This window comes from Urocampus carinirostris, chromosome 11 (genome assembly GCF_059441175.1).
Source record: "Urocampus carinirostris isolate Australia breed hairy pipefish chromosome 11, RoL_Ucar_1.0, whole genome shotgun sequence".
NCBI classification, from domain to species: domain Eukaryota; kingdom Metazoa; phylum Chordata; class Actinopteri; order Syngnathiformes; family Syngnathidae; genus Urocampus; species Urocampus carinirostris.
The window spans coordinates 2126762-2143840 of record NC_142359.1 but is presented as its reverse complement, the minus strand read 5'-3'; the positions used below and the strand labels follow the sequence as shown (position 1 = coordinate 2143840).

Sequence of the window (17079 nt, the reverse complement as noted above, 5' to 3'; positions counted from 1 at the left end):
GAGACAAACAGTTGGAGGTAGAGGGGAGGGAGAGAGAGACAGAAAGGGAGTGAAACAGAAAGAGAGAAAGAGAAAGAGAGAGGAATAGAGAGTAAGAGAGAGAGAGAGGGGAATGGACAAAGAGAGAGAGAGACAGAAAAAGACAGATAATGACAGAGTAAGAGAGGGAGAGAGGGAGAGTGAGAGAGAAAGAGAGAGAGAGAGAGAGAGAGAGAGGGAAAGAGAGGGAGGAAGGGGGTAGAGAGTCAAAGAGTGAGAAAAAGAGAAAGAGAGACAAAGACAGAGTGAGAGAGAGAGAGATAGAGAAAGGACAGAGAGAAGGGGGAGGGTTGGAGAGAATAACAAGACAAGAGAAAGCAAGAGAGAAAAAAATGGAGATATAAAGAAACAGAAAGGGGAAAAGGTTAGTTAGAGAGAAGAATAGAGAGAGGACGAGGGAGAAAGAAAACGAGGAAACAACGAGAAAAGGAGAGAAAGAAAGAAAAAGAGGGAAAGAGAGTGAGAAAAAAAAGAGAGAGAGCGAGAGAGTCGCTCGCTTAAAGGAGCTGGCCCCTTCCGCCTGGTCGTTCTCGAAGGTCACAGCGTCCGCGTCCCCAGCATCAGCATCCATCGCCCTCGCCGTGAAGCGGCCGCGGGCGTCGTCCGGATGCCTTCAGGGTCCAAACGTCCTCTGCGCCTTCTCCTCCTCCCCCCTCTCGCTTCGGGGGTCTTGTCAAAGCTGGGGGGGGTCTCCTGCGTCTCCGGGGGCGGCGGCGTCATGCAACGGAACGCGGTGGTCCTCCTGGCGGAGAAAAGCAGCCTGAAGAGGCCCTTCATCTTCGCCTGCGCCCTCAATGCGGTAAAGCGCTCCGTCGCCCGTCTGGGACCTCTCCATTCCTGCACATCTGGGGGGGGGGGGATTGTTATTTCGTGCGGCTTATACGCACGTTTGGCGCTAGAGACCGAAATAGAACTCGCGTGGAGCTAATCCATCACTATATGCGCACGGGCCAAGTGAGAAAACTCTAATATCTTTGTGGTTTTTCATCGTTGCTGTGGCGCCTTAATGATAATGTGCATTTTAGTGCATTTTTAATATTTAAAAATCTTAAAAATATATTGTTGTCAGGACCAAAACAGAATCAGGACCCAATTGCGTGGCGTTTACCACAAGTTTTATTGAGCACCATCTGGTGTTCACTGGATGAAGGAAGCAAGTTGCTCTCATACTCAGATGGTGATTCTGAACACAAAAGTGGATCTTCCGTAGTGAGCGATGGCAGTGTCAGGGACGGGAAAACGGGTCAGTCGCTGGGACAGGAGAGCAAAAACATGGTCAGGGTCAGAAGCGGGTCGCAAGCCAGAACGGGAAAGTAGAGGTAGTTGGGGACAGGAAGAGGTCGTAAGCCAGAACGGGAGAGCAGACGTGGTCAGGATCAAAACAGGTCAGTAACCAGGACAGGAGCGCAAAAAGGTGGTCGGGGTCAGAAACGGGTCATAAGCCAGAACGGGAGAGCAGACGTGGTAGGGATCAAAAAGAGGTCGTAAGTTGGGACAGGTGAGTAGACGTCGTCAGGATCAAAACAGGTCAAGACAGACAAGAGCAAAAACGGGACAGGCAGGAGTCAGGGCTTGCCTAGTATACACTGAGGTTTGCAGACAGACTGACAACAGGGGATTGACAGGACAGGGTTTAAGCAGGGACAGGGAGCCAATCAGAACCCACGGCGGTTGGCGCCAAATGAGTCACATCAGTAATCATGACAATTGTGTCCCAGTGTGAACTTGAGCTCATTAATAATAATAATAATAATAATTTCCTTTGTATTGTCATTCTTTGTAAGAATGAAATGTCGATACACCTGACCCGTTGTAGCGAGCCGATGCAGCCGCAGCCAACAGAGGGCGCCGCCATTTTACCAATGTTATAAGTCTTAAACAATCTCTGTCCACTGTTTGGACACTTTATAATAAAAAGCCACCGAACAAACTGTAAACACTCAAAAATGACAGCCAAGCACAGATAGTAATTTGGTAGGGTGAGTGGTAGGGATGGCTACCCTTTCTCTGCGCCAAATGGAAATACCGCTGTGAACTTTTCGTTTGCAGTTTTTGGGGAACATTTTTACAAACAAACTCTGCTTGCACCTTGTTTTGAAAGCATTATTTATGTGAAATATGAAGGTCGGCTTTGCTGAATTTTGTCTTAAAATATATAAAATGTCTCTCTCTCACACTGTCTCTCTCTCTCACTGTCTTTCTCTCTCTTTCTCTCTCTCTTTCTCTCTCTGCCACTGTCTCTCTATCTCTCTCTCTCTCTCTCTCTCTCTCTTTCTCTCTCACTGTCTCTCTCTCTCACTGTCACTGTCTCTCACTGTCTCTCTCTCTCACTGTCACTGTCTCTCTCTCTCTCTCACTTTCTCTCTTTTTCTCTCTCACTGTCTCTCTCTCTCACTGTCACTGTCTCTCACTGTCTCTCTCTCTCTCTCTCTCTCTCTCTCTCTCTCTCTGTCACTGTGTCTCTCTCACTGTCACTGTCTCTCTCTCTCTCTCTCTATTTCTCTCACTCTCTCTCTCTCTCTCTCTCTCTCTCTTTCTCTCTCTCTTTCTCTCACTGTCTCCCTCTCTCTTTCTCTCTCTCTTTCTCTCTCTGCCACTGTCCCTCTCTCTCTCTCTCTCTCTCTCTCTCTTTCTCTCTCACTGTCTCTCTCTCTCACTGTCACTGTCTCTCTCTCTCTCTCTCACTTTCTCTCTTTTTCTCTTTCACTGTCTCTCTCTCTCTCACTGTCTCTCTCTCTCACTGTCACTGTCTCTCACTGTCTCTCTCTCTCTCTCTCTCTCTCTCTCTCTCTCTCTCTCTCTGTCACTGTCTCTCTCTCACTGTCACTGTCTCTCTCTCTCTCTCTCTCTCTCTCTCTATTTCTCTCACTCTCTCTCTCTCTCTCTCTCTCTTTCTCTCTCTTTCTCTCACTGTCTCCCTCTCTTTTTCTCTCCCTCTCTCTTTCTCTCACTGTCTCTCACTGTCTCTCTCTCTTTCTCTTACTGTCTCTCTCTCTTTCTCTCTCTCTTTCTCTTTCTTTCTCTCTCTCTCTCACACTGTCTCTTTGTCTCTCTCTCTCTCTCTCTCTCTCTCTCTCTCTCTCTCTCTCTCTCTCTCTCCTAAAAATCAAATTATTATTCGATTGGGTGAAAAACATTCACGACCCACTGTTCGGGAATGTGAAAATGGCCGTCCTCCCTCTCAGTCTCGTGTGTTGTTGACCTCTCCCAAGGCTCTTTGCTTCTTGATGCTGACCATGACGGCGGTGGGCCATCGGGACCTGGTGGAGGCGGGCCAGGTGGGATTCCTCCGGATGTTTCTTCGCGGCGAGTCTCTCTCTCTCCCTGCCCCCGACGCGTCCTTGAACGACATTGAATGATGGTCCCGTCGCTTATGCGGGACCCTGAACTTTCACCTCGCCTCCCCGTCACTCTAGAAAGCGGCCATAGAGTTATCCCTTTACTCTTAGCGCGCTTTATTTAGCACGGTTTCGCGACCTTGTGTTCTGCGTTCCGATTGGCTGAACCGTGGGTGTCAAACTCATGGCCCGTGGGTCGAACGCGGCCAGGGTTGGGTAGGGTTACTTGAACTGGATTACTTTCAATGACTTTTGGATGACTCCAATACCAAAAATGCTAATCAAAGACAAAAAAGAAACTAAATAGGAATAAAATGACTCCATTTTGTGCAGGCTTGGGGAGGAATACATGGAACGGCAAAAATGATGTTGGACTTATTTTCATTTTGTTTCTGTGGCATTTGATGTTCGTTATGCCGGAGATCAAAGCGATCAAAGCCAGGAGAGAAAGCTTACCACGTGTTGTGAGTCATCATTTGATTCCTATTTCCTTTCTTTTGTCTTTTATATTTGTTATTGGAGTAATCCAAAAGTCATTGAAAGTAATCCAGTTAAAGTAACCCTACCCAACCCTGATCGCATCGACACTAACGATGCCATAACATAGAAATGAGTTTGTAAAAGCATTGTCCCCTAGTGCCAAACCGTAAAAGTACAATATGTTGCTGTTTAATTAAAAAAAATATTATAAAGGGTAGGCAGCACGGCGGCGTAGTGGTTAGCGCATGTGCGGCACAGTTCAAGTCTTGGGAACCTCTTGCGTAGGTTCAAATCCAGCTCCAGACTTCCTGTGCGGAGTTTGTATGTTCTCCCCGTGCTTGCGCGGGTTTCCTCCGGGCACTCCGGTTTCCTCCCACGTTCCAAAAACATGCATTTCAGGTGAATTGGCCGGTCCAAATTGTCCCTAGGTGTGAATGAGCGAGCGAGTTGTCTGTCCCTGTGTGCCCTGCGATTGGCTGGCAACCAGTCCAGGGTGTCCCCTGCCCACTGCCCGATGATTGCTGGGATGGGCTTCAGCACCCCCGCGACCCTGCTGAGGATAAGCGGTGTAGCTGATGAGATGAGATGAGATTATAAAGGGTTTGGCACTGCTCATCACTAAGTATTAAACCTCTGGGAATGATTTCAGTTGGATAAAACACCATTAGATGGCAAGAGTGTCTTTGATCAGATATTTGGCCACACATCGAGGAAACCCACTTCCTATTAACACTTCCTACATCCGGCGAATTAGTGTATGGTTGTAGTAGTAAACAGGGTTGGGTAGGGTTACTTTAACTGGATTACTTTCAATGACTTTTGGATGACTCCAATACTAAATATGCTAATAAAAGACAAAAGAAACTAAATACGAATAAAATGACTCAATTTTGTTCAGGCTTGGGGAGTAACGGAACACATGGAAGGGCAAAAATGATGTTGGCAAGCTGTTCGGATTGATTTTCATTTTGTTTCTGTGGCATTTTATGTTCGTTTTGCTGGAGATCAAAGAGATCAAAGCCAGGAGAGAAAGCTTACCACGTGTTGTGAGCAGGGTTGGGTAGGGTTACTTTAAGTGGATTACTTTCAATGACTTTTGGATGACTCCAATAGCAAATATGCCAATAAAAGACAAAAGAAACTAAATATGAATAAAATGATGACTCACAACACGAGGTAAGCTTTCTCTCCTGGCTTTGATCTCTTTGATCTCCGGCAAAACGAACATATAATGCCACAGAAACAAAATGAAAAGAAATCCAAACAGCTTTTTGCCGTTCCATGTATTCGGTTACTCCCCAAGCCTGCACAAAATGGAGTCATTGTATTCCTATTTAGTTTCTTTTGTCTTTTATTAGCATATTTGCTATTGGAGTAATCCAAAAGTAATTAAAAGTAATCCAGTTAAAGTAACCCTACCCAACCCCGACACAAGACTTCTTCAAAAACGGAACGGGGAAAGAAATTTGGTAGTGTTGTAGAAAATAAACTTGCATTTGTAGAATAGATTTGCATACATTTAGAAAGAAATGTAGAAAGACTTGATTACAGTTGGGAGAAATGTTGTTTACATCTCGGGAAGGTCTCAGCGGACGAATTAGTATAAACAATCCTCCTCAAAGGAGGACAACAGATAATGGGGGGGTTGAGCTTCATTATGATTGGTCGACCCTAGGCCAATCCAGTCCCTTCCTGTAAGTGGAGTCGGCTGGCGGCATTTCTCCCACATATTTTTACCTCTCTTTCTACATCTCACTCATCCCCTTTCTCTTTTTCAATCTTCCTCTCTTTACTTCTCTCTCCCCCTTTCTTTCCAACTCACTTTTTCTCCTCTCTTTCTTTTGTACCCCTCCCTGTTCGCTCTTTCATTCTTTCTCACATCCTCTTATTCGTTCCAACTATCTTCCTGTCTTTAACCCTCTCTCTCTCTTTCTTTTTTCTCTCCCCCTTTCTTCTCCTCACTCTCTCTTTCCCTCTTGCTCTTTCTTCTATCCTTTTTTGCTTATCCGTTTCTCTCATTTCCTTATCTTTCTATAAATTTTTTTCACTCTCTTTCTTGTTCTCCCTCTGTCCCTGTCTTTCATTCTCTCTTTTTCACAGTTTCGTCCTCTCACTCTCTCTCTCTCTCTCTCTCTCCCTCCCTTTCTTCTCCTCACTCTCTCTTGCCCTCATTCCTTTTCTCACACTCTCTTTCCCTCTTGCTCTTTCTTTCTATCCTTTTCTCTTATCCGTTTCTCTCATTTTCCCTATTTCTATGTATTTTTTCACTCTCTTTCTTGTTCTCTCTTCTGTCTCTCTCTTTCTCATTTAGCCTCTCTTCTGTCTCAGTTTCGTCTCTCTCTTCTCCTCTTTCTTTCTTCTCCTCTTCCCTCTCTTTCTCCTCTCTTCCCCCTCTCTCTTCCTCTATCCTTTTCTCATCATCTCTTTCCTCTTCTCTTCTCCTTTCTCTCCTTTCTCTCTTTTCCTACGTCTATTTCTATTCTCCTCTTTCTTTACCTCTTTCTTGTTCTCCTTCTGTCTCTTTCTTTCCATGCCTCTCTTTTTCTCAGTTTCGTCTTCTCTCTCTCCCCCTCTCTCCCTTTCTTCTCCTCGCTCTCTCTTTCCTTCTCTCTCTTTCCTTTTCTCAGACTCTCTTTCCCTCTTGCTCTTTTTCTATCCTTTTCTCTTATCCATTTCTCTATCTTTCTCTATTTCTATGTATTTTTTCACCCTCTTTGTTTTTCTCCTTCCGTCTCTCTCTTTCTATGCCTCTCTTTTTCTCAGTTTCGTCTTCTCTCTCTCCCCCTCTCTCCCTTTCTTCTCCTCGCTCTCTCTTTCCTTCTCTCTCTTTCCTTTTCTCAGACTCTCTTTCCCTCTTGCTCTTTTTCTATCCTTTTCTCTTATCCATTTCTCTATCTTTCTCTATTTCTATGTATTTTTTCACCCTCTTTGTTTTTCTCCTTCCGTCTCTCTCTTTCTATGCCTCTCTTTTTCTCAGTTTTGTGTTCTCTCTCTCTCTATCTCTCTCTTCTCCTCACTCTCTTTTTCCCTCTTTCCTTTTCTCACACTCTCTTTCCCTCTGGCTCTTTCTTTCTATCCTTTTCTCTTATCCGTTTCTCTATCTTCCTCTATTTCTATGTATTTTTCATTCTCTTTCTTGTTCTCCTTCTGTCTCTCTCTTTCTATGCCTCTCTTTTTCTCAGTTTCATCTTCTCTCTCTCTATCTCTCTCTCTCTCTCTCTCTCTCTCTCTCTTCTCCTCACTCTCTTTTTCCCTTTCCTTTTCTCACACTCTCTTTCCCTCTTGCTCTTTCTTTCTATCCTTTTCTCTTATCTGTTTCTCTATGTTCCTCTATTTCTATGTATTTTTTCACTCTTTCTTGTTCTCCTTCTGTCTCTCTTTCTATGCTTCTCTTTTTCTCAGTTTAGTTTTCTCTCTCTCTCTCTCTCTCTTCTCCTCACTCTCTTTTTCCCTCTTTCCTTTTCTCACACTCTTTTTCCCTCTTGCTCTTTCTTTCTATCCTTTTCTCTCATCCATTTCTCTTGTTTTCTCTATCTTTCTCTATTTCTATGTATTTTTTCACCCTCCTTGTTTTTCTCTTTCTATCTCTCTCTTTCTATGCCTCTCTTTTTCTCAGTTTCGTCTTCTCTTTCTCCCTCTCTCTTGTAAAGTCTTTGGCTACTTCACCTGCCTCTAGTCATTAGTTCTGTGTTTGAGCACCCCTTGATTTCCAGTTCCTGCCTCCCCCCCCGCATGGGTCCATACTGCACAACCCTTACTCTAACCCTTGGTCTTTTCAGCTGGTGTCCAACGTGTCCATTGTGATTTTGTATATCCTGGAGATCGCCTGCCTGCTGCTCTCCGTGCTGGGTGTATTCGGCGCCTGCACGGGGAGGAGGTGGTGTTTGATTCTGGTAATTATAATCTGATAGTGGAATAAATCCACAAGGGGGCGTCGTTTTTTCACCATTTCTGCTTTATGATTTTTTTGTGTTGTGCAGTTTGCAGCCGGGATGGCAGCAGCAAGTCAGACCATCATCGTCAAAACAGCGTTAAGCTACCAGGACATTTACGAGGTAGACTATTTACTCTTCTAATTGGTTGAAAGCATTGGGACATATCTGGTGGGCGGGGCTTAGCTGGGGGCAGAAGAGTGATTGGACCGGTTAGAAGACAGAGGAAAAGAAGGATGTCGTAGTTGCGCCACCTTAGGGATCGTCAAGTTTTACAGCAAGGGGTGTCCAAAGACTCAAATCCTTTCACTAGAAAATCACAATGACCCAGCAACACACTCGTCAGGACCAGAAGGGAAACAAAACCCACTTGCGTAACGTTTACCACAAGTTTTATTGAAGAAACCAGGAAGGGCTGCGTCCTACGATCCAAAGTTCGCTGGACGCGGCTTGTGATCTGAACACGGAAGTGGATCTTCCGTAGCGAGCGATGGCGGTGTCGGGGACGGGAAAAAACGGTCGGTAGACGGGAAGGGAGAGCAAAAACGTGGTCGGGGTCGGAAAGGAGTCGTAAGGCAGAACGGGAGAGTAGACGTGGTCGCGATCAAAAACTGGTCGTAAGTCGGGACGGGAGAGCAGACGTGGTCGAGATCAAAACGGTTGGAGACAAACGGGAACAAAAACGGGACAGGAGGGAGTCAGGGGTCGAAAAAAGGCTTGCCTTGAAAAACAGAGGTTCACAGACAGGCTGACAACAGGGGATTGACAGGACAGGGTTTAAAGAGTGGGGGAGCCGATCTGTCAATAAGCTGCAGCTGGCCCCACACGGGCGGGGCCAATTGGGCGCCATGGCAACTGTGACAGCACTACTGATTCAAGAAAACAAAAAGGGTTGTGCATTCAAGCGAAAAGATTAGACCTAGGCACTCAAAGACGTTTTAGGATTGTTGCTATCGAGTCCAAATTACTTATAATATCGGTCAAATATCTTGGGATTTTCTTAACTTTAGCTAATGGTTTTTCAAGACCAGAACGGAAGTAGGACCCAAATGCGTAACGTTAATCACAAGTTTATTGAGATATAGAGGAAAAAAATCTGGGCAGCACGGCGGCGCAGTGGTTAGCCCTTGTGCGGCACAGTTCATGTCATGGGAACTTGTCGTGGGTTCAAATCCAGCTCCAGACTTCCTGTGCGGAGTTTGTATGTTCTCCCCGTGCTTGCGTGGGTTTCCTCCGGGCACTCCGGTTTCCTCCCACGTTCCAAAAACATGCATTTCAGGTGAATTGGCCGGTCCAAATTGTCCCTAGGTGTGAATGAGCGAATGAGTTGTCTGTCCCTGTGTGCCCTGCGATTGGCTGGCAACCAGTTCAGGGTGTCCCCTGCCCACTGCCCGGAGATGGCTGGGATGGGCTCCCCCTCGACCCTAATGAGGATAAGCGGTACGGCTAATGAGATGAGATGAGATGAGAGGAAAAAATCGGCGCCAGCAAACCGGTGCTCACTGGACGAGGGAAGCAAGACGCTCACGGGATCGGAGCGTGTTCGGAATGCGGAAGTAGATCTTCCAGAGCGGGAGATCGTAGTGTAGTGGACGGAAAAACACGTCGTTAACCGGGACATTAGAGCAGAACGGGTTAAAAATTCAGTCGATAGCCAGAACGGGAGATCAAAATGTGGTCGGGGTCAAAAAACAGGTCGTAGCCGGAGACAAACGGGGAAATCAGGAACAGACGGCTGGAAAACGGGTGAAAAAGCGGTACCGACGGGATTAAGAGTCATAAAATGCTTGACTTGTGAAAACAGAGGTTTTCTGACGGACTGACAACAGGCGAGTGAAAGGACGGAGCTTAAGTAGGGCAGGGAACCAATCAGGCGCCAAACGAGCGGGCACAGGTGAAATTAATTAGTCAGCCTGACACGGTTAGCATGTAGCTTACATAACGGAACACTGCGTGGATTGAAAAGAAAGACAAACACGAATTACAAACAATTGTTGGGCAGGAACGGAAACAGGGGTCAGTAGCCGGGACAGGAGAGCAAAAACGTGGTCGGGGTCGTAAGCGGGTCATAAGCCAGGAAAGGAGAGTAGACGTGGTCGGGGACAAAAAGAGGTCGAAAGCCGGGACAGGAGAGTTGACGTGGTCAGGATCAAAAACGGGTCGAAGCCGGGGGACAGACAGGAGCACAAAACGGGACAGGTGGGAGTCAGGGTCGAAAAAGGCTTGCCTAGTGTTAACTGAGGTTCGCAGACGGACTGACAACAAGGGACAGATAAGAGTGGGTTTAAATAGGACAGGAAGCCAATCAGAGCCCGGGGCAGTTGTTGCCAAAGGAGCGGGCACAGGTGATTCACATCAGTAATCGTGACAATAAATAAATGCATGTATCTGATAAATTCCGCCTACTGTTGTCACTTAGCCTACACGCTTTATTTAATGAAATGTTCTTATTCTGCTACATCGAAGCCGTTACTTAAATCCCCTCCATGTTAAGTACGCGTCCGTCTGTTTCTTCCAAGGTGAATTTATTTTGTCAGACCCCTTGCTTCTTTGATTTAAATTTGACCAGAGATTCAAACAACCACTAGGTGGCACTTAGGAGCTGGGGTTAGGCTCATAGGTTATTAAGTAATATGAACTCAATAGCAACAAACCTAAACTACCTGCAAAACTTCAATTTACGACCACTGAATGTTTTTTTCTCCGATTCTGGCTAACAGCCGCGACAGCGTTCTTTTCCTCTGTCTTCTAACCAGCGCGAGTATTCTCTTGCCTCCAGTTTGTGATGTCCTGTAGGCTATCAAAAAGGTCTAAAAACTCTTTTCAGATGATTCTAAATTCAATCGTTTTCTTTAGACAGGTGTTGCGAGAGAAGAAGCCAAATTACTGTCCATGATGCCTCTGAGTTCCACCAACAAAGTCAACAGAACTTTGCTTCACAGTATCCAAGCACATGTAAGCTCTTCACCCCAGATCGTGTTACTGATGTCAAAAAGTAACATGTTACTCTGAAAGTAACTAACTACCGTATACACTCGCATTGAAGCCGACACTCTAAAACTGCTTCTATCACAAGGTATTCGACAGACAGACCCAAATGCAGAACACGAGGTATGTGATCACACCCCACTGTGGTAAATGGTCTTTTCAAGTCATTGAAGACCTTCCAAATCGCTTTACAATGTGCTTCACACTTACCCATTCACACACACAGACTCACACACCAATAGGGAGTCCGCCTCCAAAAGTTTTGAGAATAATCAAGATGCTAAACGGTAAATGTTCTGCATTTCTATAGCGCTTTTCAAGTCACTTAAGACCTCCCAAATCGCTTTACAATGTGCTTCACACTTACCCATTCACACAAACACTCACACACCAATAGGGAGTCCGCCTCCAAAAGTTTTGAGGATAATCAAGATGCTAAATGGTAAATGGTCTGCATTTCTATAGCGCTTTTCAAGTCACTGAAGACCTCCCAAATCGCTTTACAATGTGCTTCACACTTACCCATTCACACACACACTCACACACCAATGGGGAGTCCGCCTCCAAAAGTTTTGAGGATAATCAAGATGCTAAATGGTGTGCCTTTCTATAGAGCTTTTCAAGTCACTGAAGACCTCCCAAATCGCTTTACAATGTGCTTCACACGTACCCATTCACACACACACACACACACACATTGATAGCGGTGTCAACCATGCAAGGCGCCTACCTGGGGGGTACCTTTAAGAAAGATGGCTTCAGTGGACTGATCATGGGACAAAGAGGGAACTGAAGAAGGTGGTTGGAGTGGCAGGTCTTGGCGCGGGTGAGAAGCTTGTCATTTTGCAGAAAGTTTTCAGGAATCAAAACGACTCGGCAAAGTGAGGTGGGAGCCTGGAGTGTTTATAGTAAAGTGAGTTAACTGTCTCATTGGAATCGCCTGGGAGGGAAATGTGAGGTAAATGGGGAAATGCTGCCATCTATTGGAGGAAAGAGGAACTGCATGCGCCAAACTGTCTACAGAATAATATCCACATAATAAACTAAATGGATGAAAATGTGTACACAACCAACAGTGGATGCAGAGAACCACTTCAAATTTCTTGCGCAATCATGGGAGCTTGCAAAGGATCACTCGGCTGAGACACACCATATCCATTTTGTTTTTGGACTTCAAACCAATTGAAGATTGCTTCTCCATTCCCTCTGTACTTTTTCCTGCAGGTACAGTGTATTTCAAAAAATACATTGAAAACAATATGTTCTCACATTCGCCTCTTTGATTTCTCGTAGATTTTTTTCGTTCGAGTGTAAGTGGCTTATCCCGCGCATCGCCTACCATTTGCTACTGATTTGAGTATTTCATTTTATACTTTTATACTTTCATACTTTCAGACTTTTATACTTAGATTCGGCTTGGATGCGAGTATATACGGTAGGGAGAATATCTCCATGAGGAGAAATTCAGGCCCTCCTCAACATAATATATGGTCCTTTTCTCAAAAGGTGCATAATGTGTTTGTGTGCACCCTAGTTCAAATGCTGTGGGCTGATGGAAGGCTACAAAGACTGGGGCCCATCCATTCCCGCTTCTTGTCACTGTATGTCACCGGGGAGATGTGTGAGTTTCCCTTGAAAATGCTTTGGAAGTCCTTGAAAAAGTGCTTGAATTTGACGATGAAACTGTGTACCAACCCTTTAAATTATACACATTGTCCCTTTTGTACGCACGTCTTAATTTTTTCCCTGATTTTTGTTTTGCTACTGCAGCATTTTGTATACGAGTTGGGTTTGATGTAACAGCGCCCCCTGTCACCATTATCCCTTTTCCGTTACTCTGTTTTATTTCTTTCAGATACGACTACGAGGCAGCGCTACTCTGGGGGCTCCGAAGAACCAATATGTCTATCAGGAGGTAAAAAAAAAAACAAGTGAAAAAAAAAAAAACAGGGTTCGTACGGGTGCTTGAAATCCTTAAATGCTTGAATTTAAATGTTGTGTTTTCAAGGTCAAGCAAGTGCTTGAATATCTTGCCATTGCCATGTTTCTTGGCAGTCTGACTGTATAGACACCGACACTATTGCTTTCGCTCATCACGGTGTTGTCGTTTGAGCGTCACTGCCCCCTACTGGTTGCACCCAAGAGGACAGCTCTATTTAGAAAACTAGCTCTTTTGGCTCGGCTCACGGAGAAGAGACGGATCTTTTGGCTCCTAAGCAGCTCATCACATCAAATGTTTTTTAAGATGTATTAGATAGATAGATAGATGGAGGAAGGAGTGGAAAGATAGATAGATAGATAGATAGATAGATAGATAGATAGATAGATAGATAGATAGATAGATAGATAGATAGAGGAAGGAGTGGAAAGATATATGGATAGAGGAAGGAGTGGAAAGATAGATAGATAGATAGATAGATAGAGGAAGGAGTGGAAAGATAGGAAGCAAGGGAAAGAGAGATAGATAGATAGATAGCAAGGGAAAGAGAGATAGAAAGAGGAAGGAGTGGAAAGATAGATAGATAGATAGATGTCTAGATAGATAGATACAAAGATAGAGGAAGGAGTGGAAAGATAGAAAGATAGTTAGATAGCAAGGGAAAGAGATAGATAGATAGAGGAAGGAGTGGAAAGACAGAAAGATAGATAGATAGCAAGGGAAAGATAGATAGAAAGATAGAGGAAGGAGTAAAAAGATAGATAGATAGAAAGATAGAGGAAGGAGTGGAAAGATAGATAGATAGATAGATAGATAGATAGATAGATAGATAGCAAGGGAAAGAGCGATAGATAGATAGATAGCAAGGGAAAGAGCGATAGATAGATAGATAGATAGATAGATAGATAGATAGATAGATAGATAGATAGATAGATAGATAGATAGATAGATAGATAGATAGCAAGGGAAAGAGAGATAGATAGAGGAAGGAGTGGAAAGATAGATAGATAGATAGATAGATAGATAGATAGATAGCAAGGGAAAGAGCGATAGATAGATAGATAGCAAGGGAAAGAGCGATAGATAGATAGATAGATAGATAGATAGATAGATAGATAGATAGATAGATAGATAGATAGATAGATAGATAGATAGATAGATAGCAAGGGAAAGAGAGATAGATAGAGGAAGGAGTGGAAAGATAGATAGATAGATAGATAGATAGATAGATAGATAGATAGATAGATAGATAGATAGATAGATAGATAGATAGATAGATAGAGGAAGGAGTGGAAAGATAGATAGATAGATAGATAGATAGATAGATAGATAGATAGATAGATAGATAGATAGATAGATAGATAGATAGATAGATAGAGGAAGGAGTGGAAAGATAGATAGATAGTTAGATAGCAAGGGAAAGAGAGATAGATAGATAGAGGAAGGAGTGGAAAGACAGAAAGATAGATAGATAGATAGATAGATAGATAGATAGATAGATAAGGCTTTTACTCCCCCGGGTCGAGTTAAAGAGCCTCATGGCATGAGGAAGAAATGATCTCCTCAGTCTGTCTGTGAAACAAACGTCTAATGTTTTTTAAGATGTATTAGCAATAATATAAAACAATATCCACCAAAGGATTTAGTAACTAGCAATTTCATATGAAATAATGAAATATCAAGTAAAATATTTACAGATCTACAATTTTATTTTGTAAAATGTAGAACAATTTTAGCTTTTTACACACTGAAGAGATTTTGTCAAAAACCCTGAAAATACAAAACAACAGAAACCATTTAGTGCGGTAAATACATGATAAAATATAAAAAAAAACTATTTACAATTCTACCATAACCAATTTAGTGCCAAATTTTCTGAAAAACTAAAATTCGTAGAACAAAAACCAAAAGATCAGGATGGAAAGATTGCAATAAAAATTAAAATGCTTTTTATATGTACAGTACTTTCTTTTTTGTCTCTGGTATTAAACTCCATTATTCCCCAGCACCTATAGAGCCCGTTCCATGTTTGTACACAAGTATCAGGTGACGTTGTTGAAACAGAACGGCAGAATTCATGTCAGTTTACAGCAGTCCTTTGACACAAAAAGATTGTAAATCATAGACAGGAACAGCTAGGATGTGCTAGCTTCAAGATACCGTAGTGATTATAAATGAGTTTTTAAAATTGTGGATTTCTTTTTTTTGAAGGTACTGGAAAAGTCGGCCTTGAAAGTGCTTGAATTTGGCCATGACGATTTTTTTTTAAGAATTCATTCGTTTCATCCACAGGCTTGTCTCCCCATCTACGTCTCGGCGTTGAAGCGAGCGTTCTCATTGGCCATGGGGATTAAATTCGGAAGCGGAGTGTTTTGGGTATGTAGCTTTGGAATCGCTTCGGGTTCTGATTCCAAACTGACCACGGGGTAATTTGGCCTCCAGGGGGTGCTGCTGGTGATGAGTCTCAAGCTGACGGTGCAGATGAGGCGCAAAGAGGAATTCCTGACCATGCTCCGGTCCAATCGATACGTGCCCGGGGCCTTCTAGTCATTCCCAGGGACTTTTGCACATTTCCGACACGATATGCTGTATACTGACAATAACCGCCGTTTGAATGGATTTACTACTTAAATGCATGTAAAACGTTTCATCAGTTTTCTGCGCCGCTTATCCGCAGTAGGGTCTCGGGGTTGCCGGAGTCCAGCTATCTCTGGGCAGTGTCATGAACCGCTGATCAAAACAGTATATCGAAATTAAACAGGACAAACTAGACGGGAACGAAACTGGAAACCGATATTAAACAACGGGACGGACAAAACTGATATCAAAACAGGATATCGAAATTAAACAGGACAAACTAGACAGGAATTAAACTGGAAATTGATATTAAACAACGGGACGGACAGGATTGATATCAAAACAGGATATCAAAATTAAACAGGACACACTAGACGGGAACGAAACTGAAAACCGATATTAAACAACGGGACGGACAGGATGGATATCAAAACAGGATATCGAAATTAAACAGGACAAACAAGACAAGAACGAAACTGGAAACCGATATTAAACTACGGGACAGACAGGATTGATATCAAAACAGGATATCGAAATTAAACAGGAGTAACTAATTGGGAACGAAACTGGAAACCGATATTAAACAGGACAAAATAAACGGGAACAATACCGGACAGGGAATACCAACAGGAAACAAGACCGAGTCAAAACCCACGTCTCCCGGGGCAGAGGTTCGATGACGGACTGACAAACAGAGAGTGAGAGCACTGAGCTGAAATAGACGGGAAGCCATTCTGTCAACGAGCTGCAGCTGGCGCCACACGGGCGGGGCCAACTGGGCGCCATGGCAACCGTGACAGGTACAACTTCTTGCCAGCCAGTCAGTCTAGGTAACACGGCGGCTGGGTGTTTAGCGCAGAGCCCCATGGTGCAGAGGTAGAGGGTTCAAGTCCAGCTACCGCAACATACCCATGTGTAGTTTGCATGTTCTCCCCATGCCTACCACATGTTAATGTTGTGGATTATTGGAGTTGAGCAGACACAAAGGGAACACATTAGTTTAAAACGGGAAATTCCCGGCTTGTTTCTCCCGAGTGTAAATGTCAGCGAATGTTATTTATAATCGCCTTGGGCTGCCAAGGAATAACATTCTTTGTTGGCCGGTCCAAATTATCCATAGTGAGTTGTCTTTCTCTGTGTGCCCTGCGATTGGCTGGCAACCAGTTCAGGGTGTCCCCTGCCCATTGCCCCAAGATACCTGGGATGTGCTCCAGCACCCCCGCGACCCTACTGAGGATAAGCGGTCCAGATAACGGATAGATGGCATTTAAACATGTATCGGGTGAAAATAGAATTGATCTTAGCAGGTATTAACCAGCATACTATCCCAGCATGCACTGGGGGAAGACATTTCCACACAGGTATGCGTATATATCAAAATGTATTCACTGACGTACGTACGTGTAGCACACGCTTCCTTCCTATAATCTGAATTCACGCCACATTAAACCGAAACGACTGAGAATGTTACTGCGCACGTTCGGAAGCTCAAAGAGAGTAGGCGGAGTCATAAAGTTGGAATTTTTTGAAACGTAAAGGCAGAAGTTGAGTGTATTATTCATGCCTTTCTTTGCATTGGATTGTTAAATACTTGACTGTAAATAGGAATAAAATATCATGATTCTCTATGGTTGTTTATTTTTTTTGTTCTAACACAACAAACTACGCGGAAGTGGATCCTCCGTGGCGAGCGATGCTGGTGTCGGGAACAGAAACGGGTCAGTAGCCGGGACAGGAGAGCAAAAATGTGGTCGGGGTCGTAAGCGAGTCGTAAGCTAGGAAAAGA

General features: G+C 44.0%; 1 protein-coding gene across 1 annotated transcript; it reads left to right on the top strand.

Moving 5' to 3' along the window:
* Positions 1–558: 558 nt before the first annotated feature.
* Positions 559–16919, top strand: LOC148356167 (tetraspanin-8-like). Its single transcript, XM_088347136.1, has 9 exons — positions 559–838; positions 3252–3317; positions 7637–7750; positions 7838–7912; positions 10646–10744; positions 12312–12398; positions 12633–12692; positions 15009–15092; positions 15159–16919. Exons 1-9 carry the CDS (start codon positions 647–649, stop codon positions 15261–15263), a joined length of 882 nt encoding a protein of 293 aa, XP_088203262.1. The 5' UTR covers positions 559–646; the 3' UTR covers positions 15264–16919.
* The last annotated feature ends 160 nt before the right edge of the window (positions 16920–17079 follow it).

Coding starts and splice junctions, on each gene's coding strand:
- LOC148356167 (XM_088347136.1), top strand. CDS start 647: ATGCCTTCAGGGTCCAAACGTCCTCTGCGCCTTCTCCTCCTCCCCCCT. Junction 7,751..7,837: donor GGAGGTGGTGTTTGATTCTG/GTAATTATAATC, acceptor TGTGTTGTGCAG/TTTGCAGCCGGGATGGCAGC. Junction 15,093..15,158: donor TCGGAAGCGGAGTGTTTTGG/GTATGTAGCTTT, acceptor TTTGGCCTCCAG/GGGGTGCTGCTGGTGATGAG.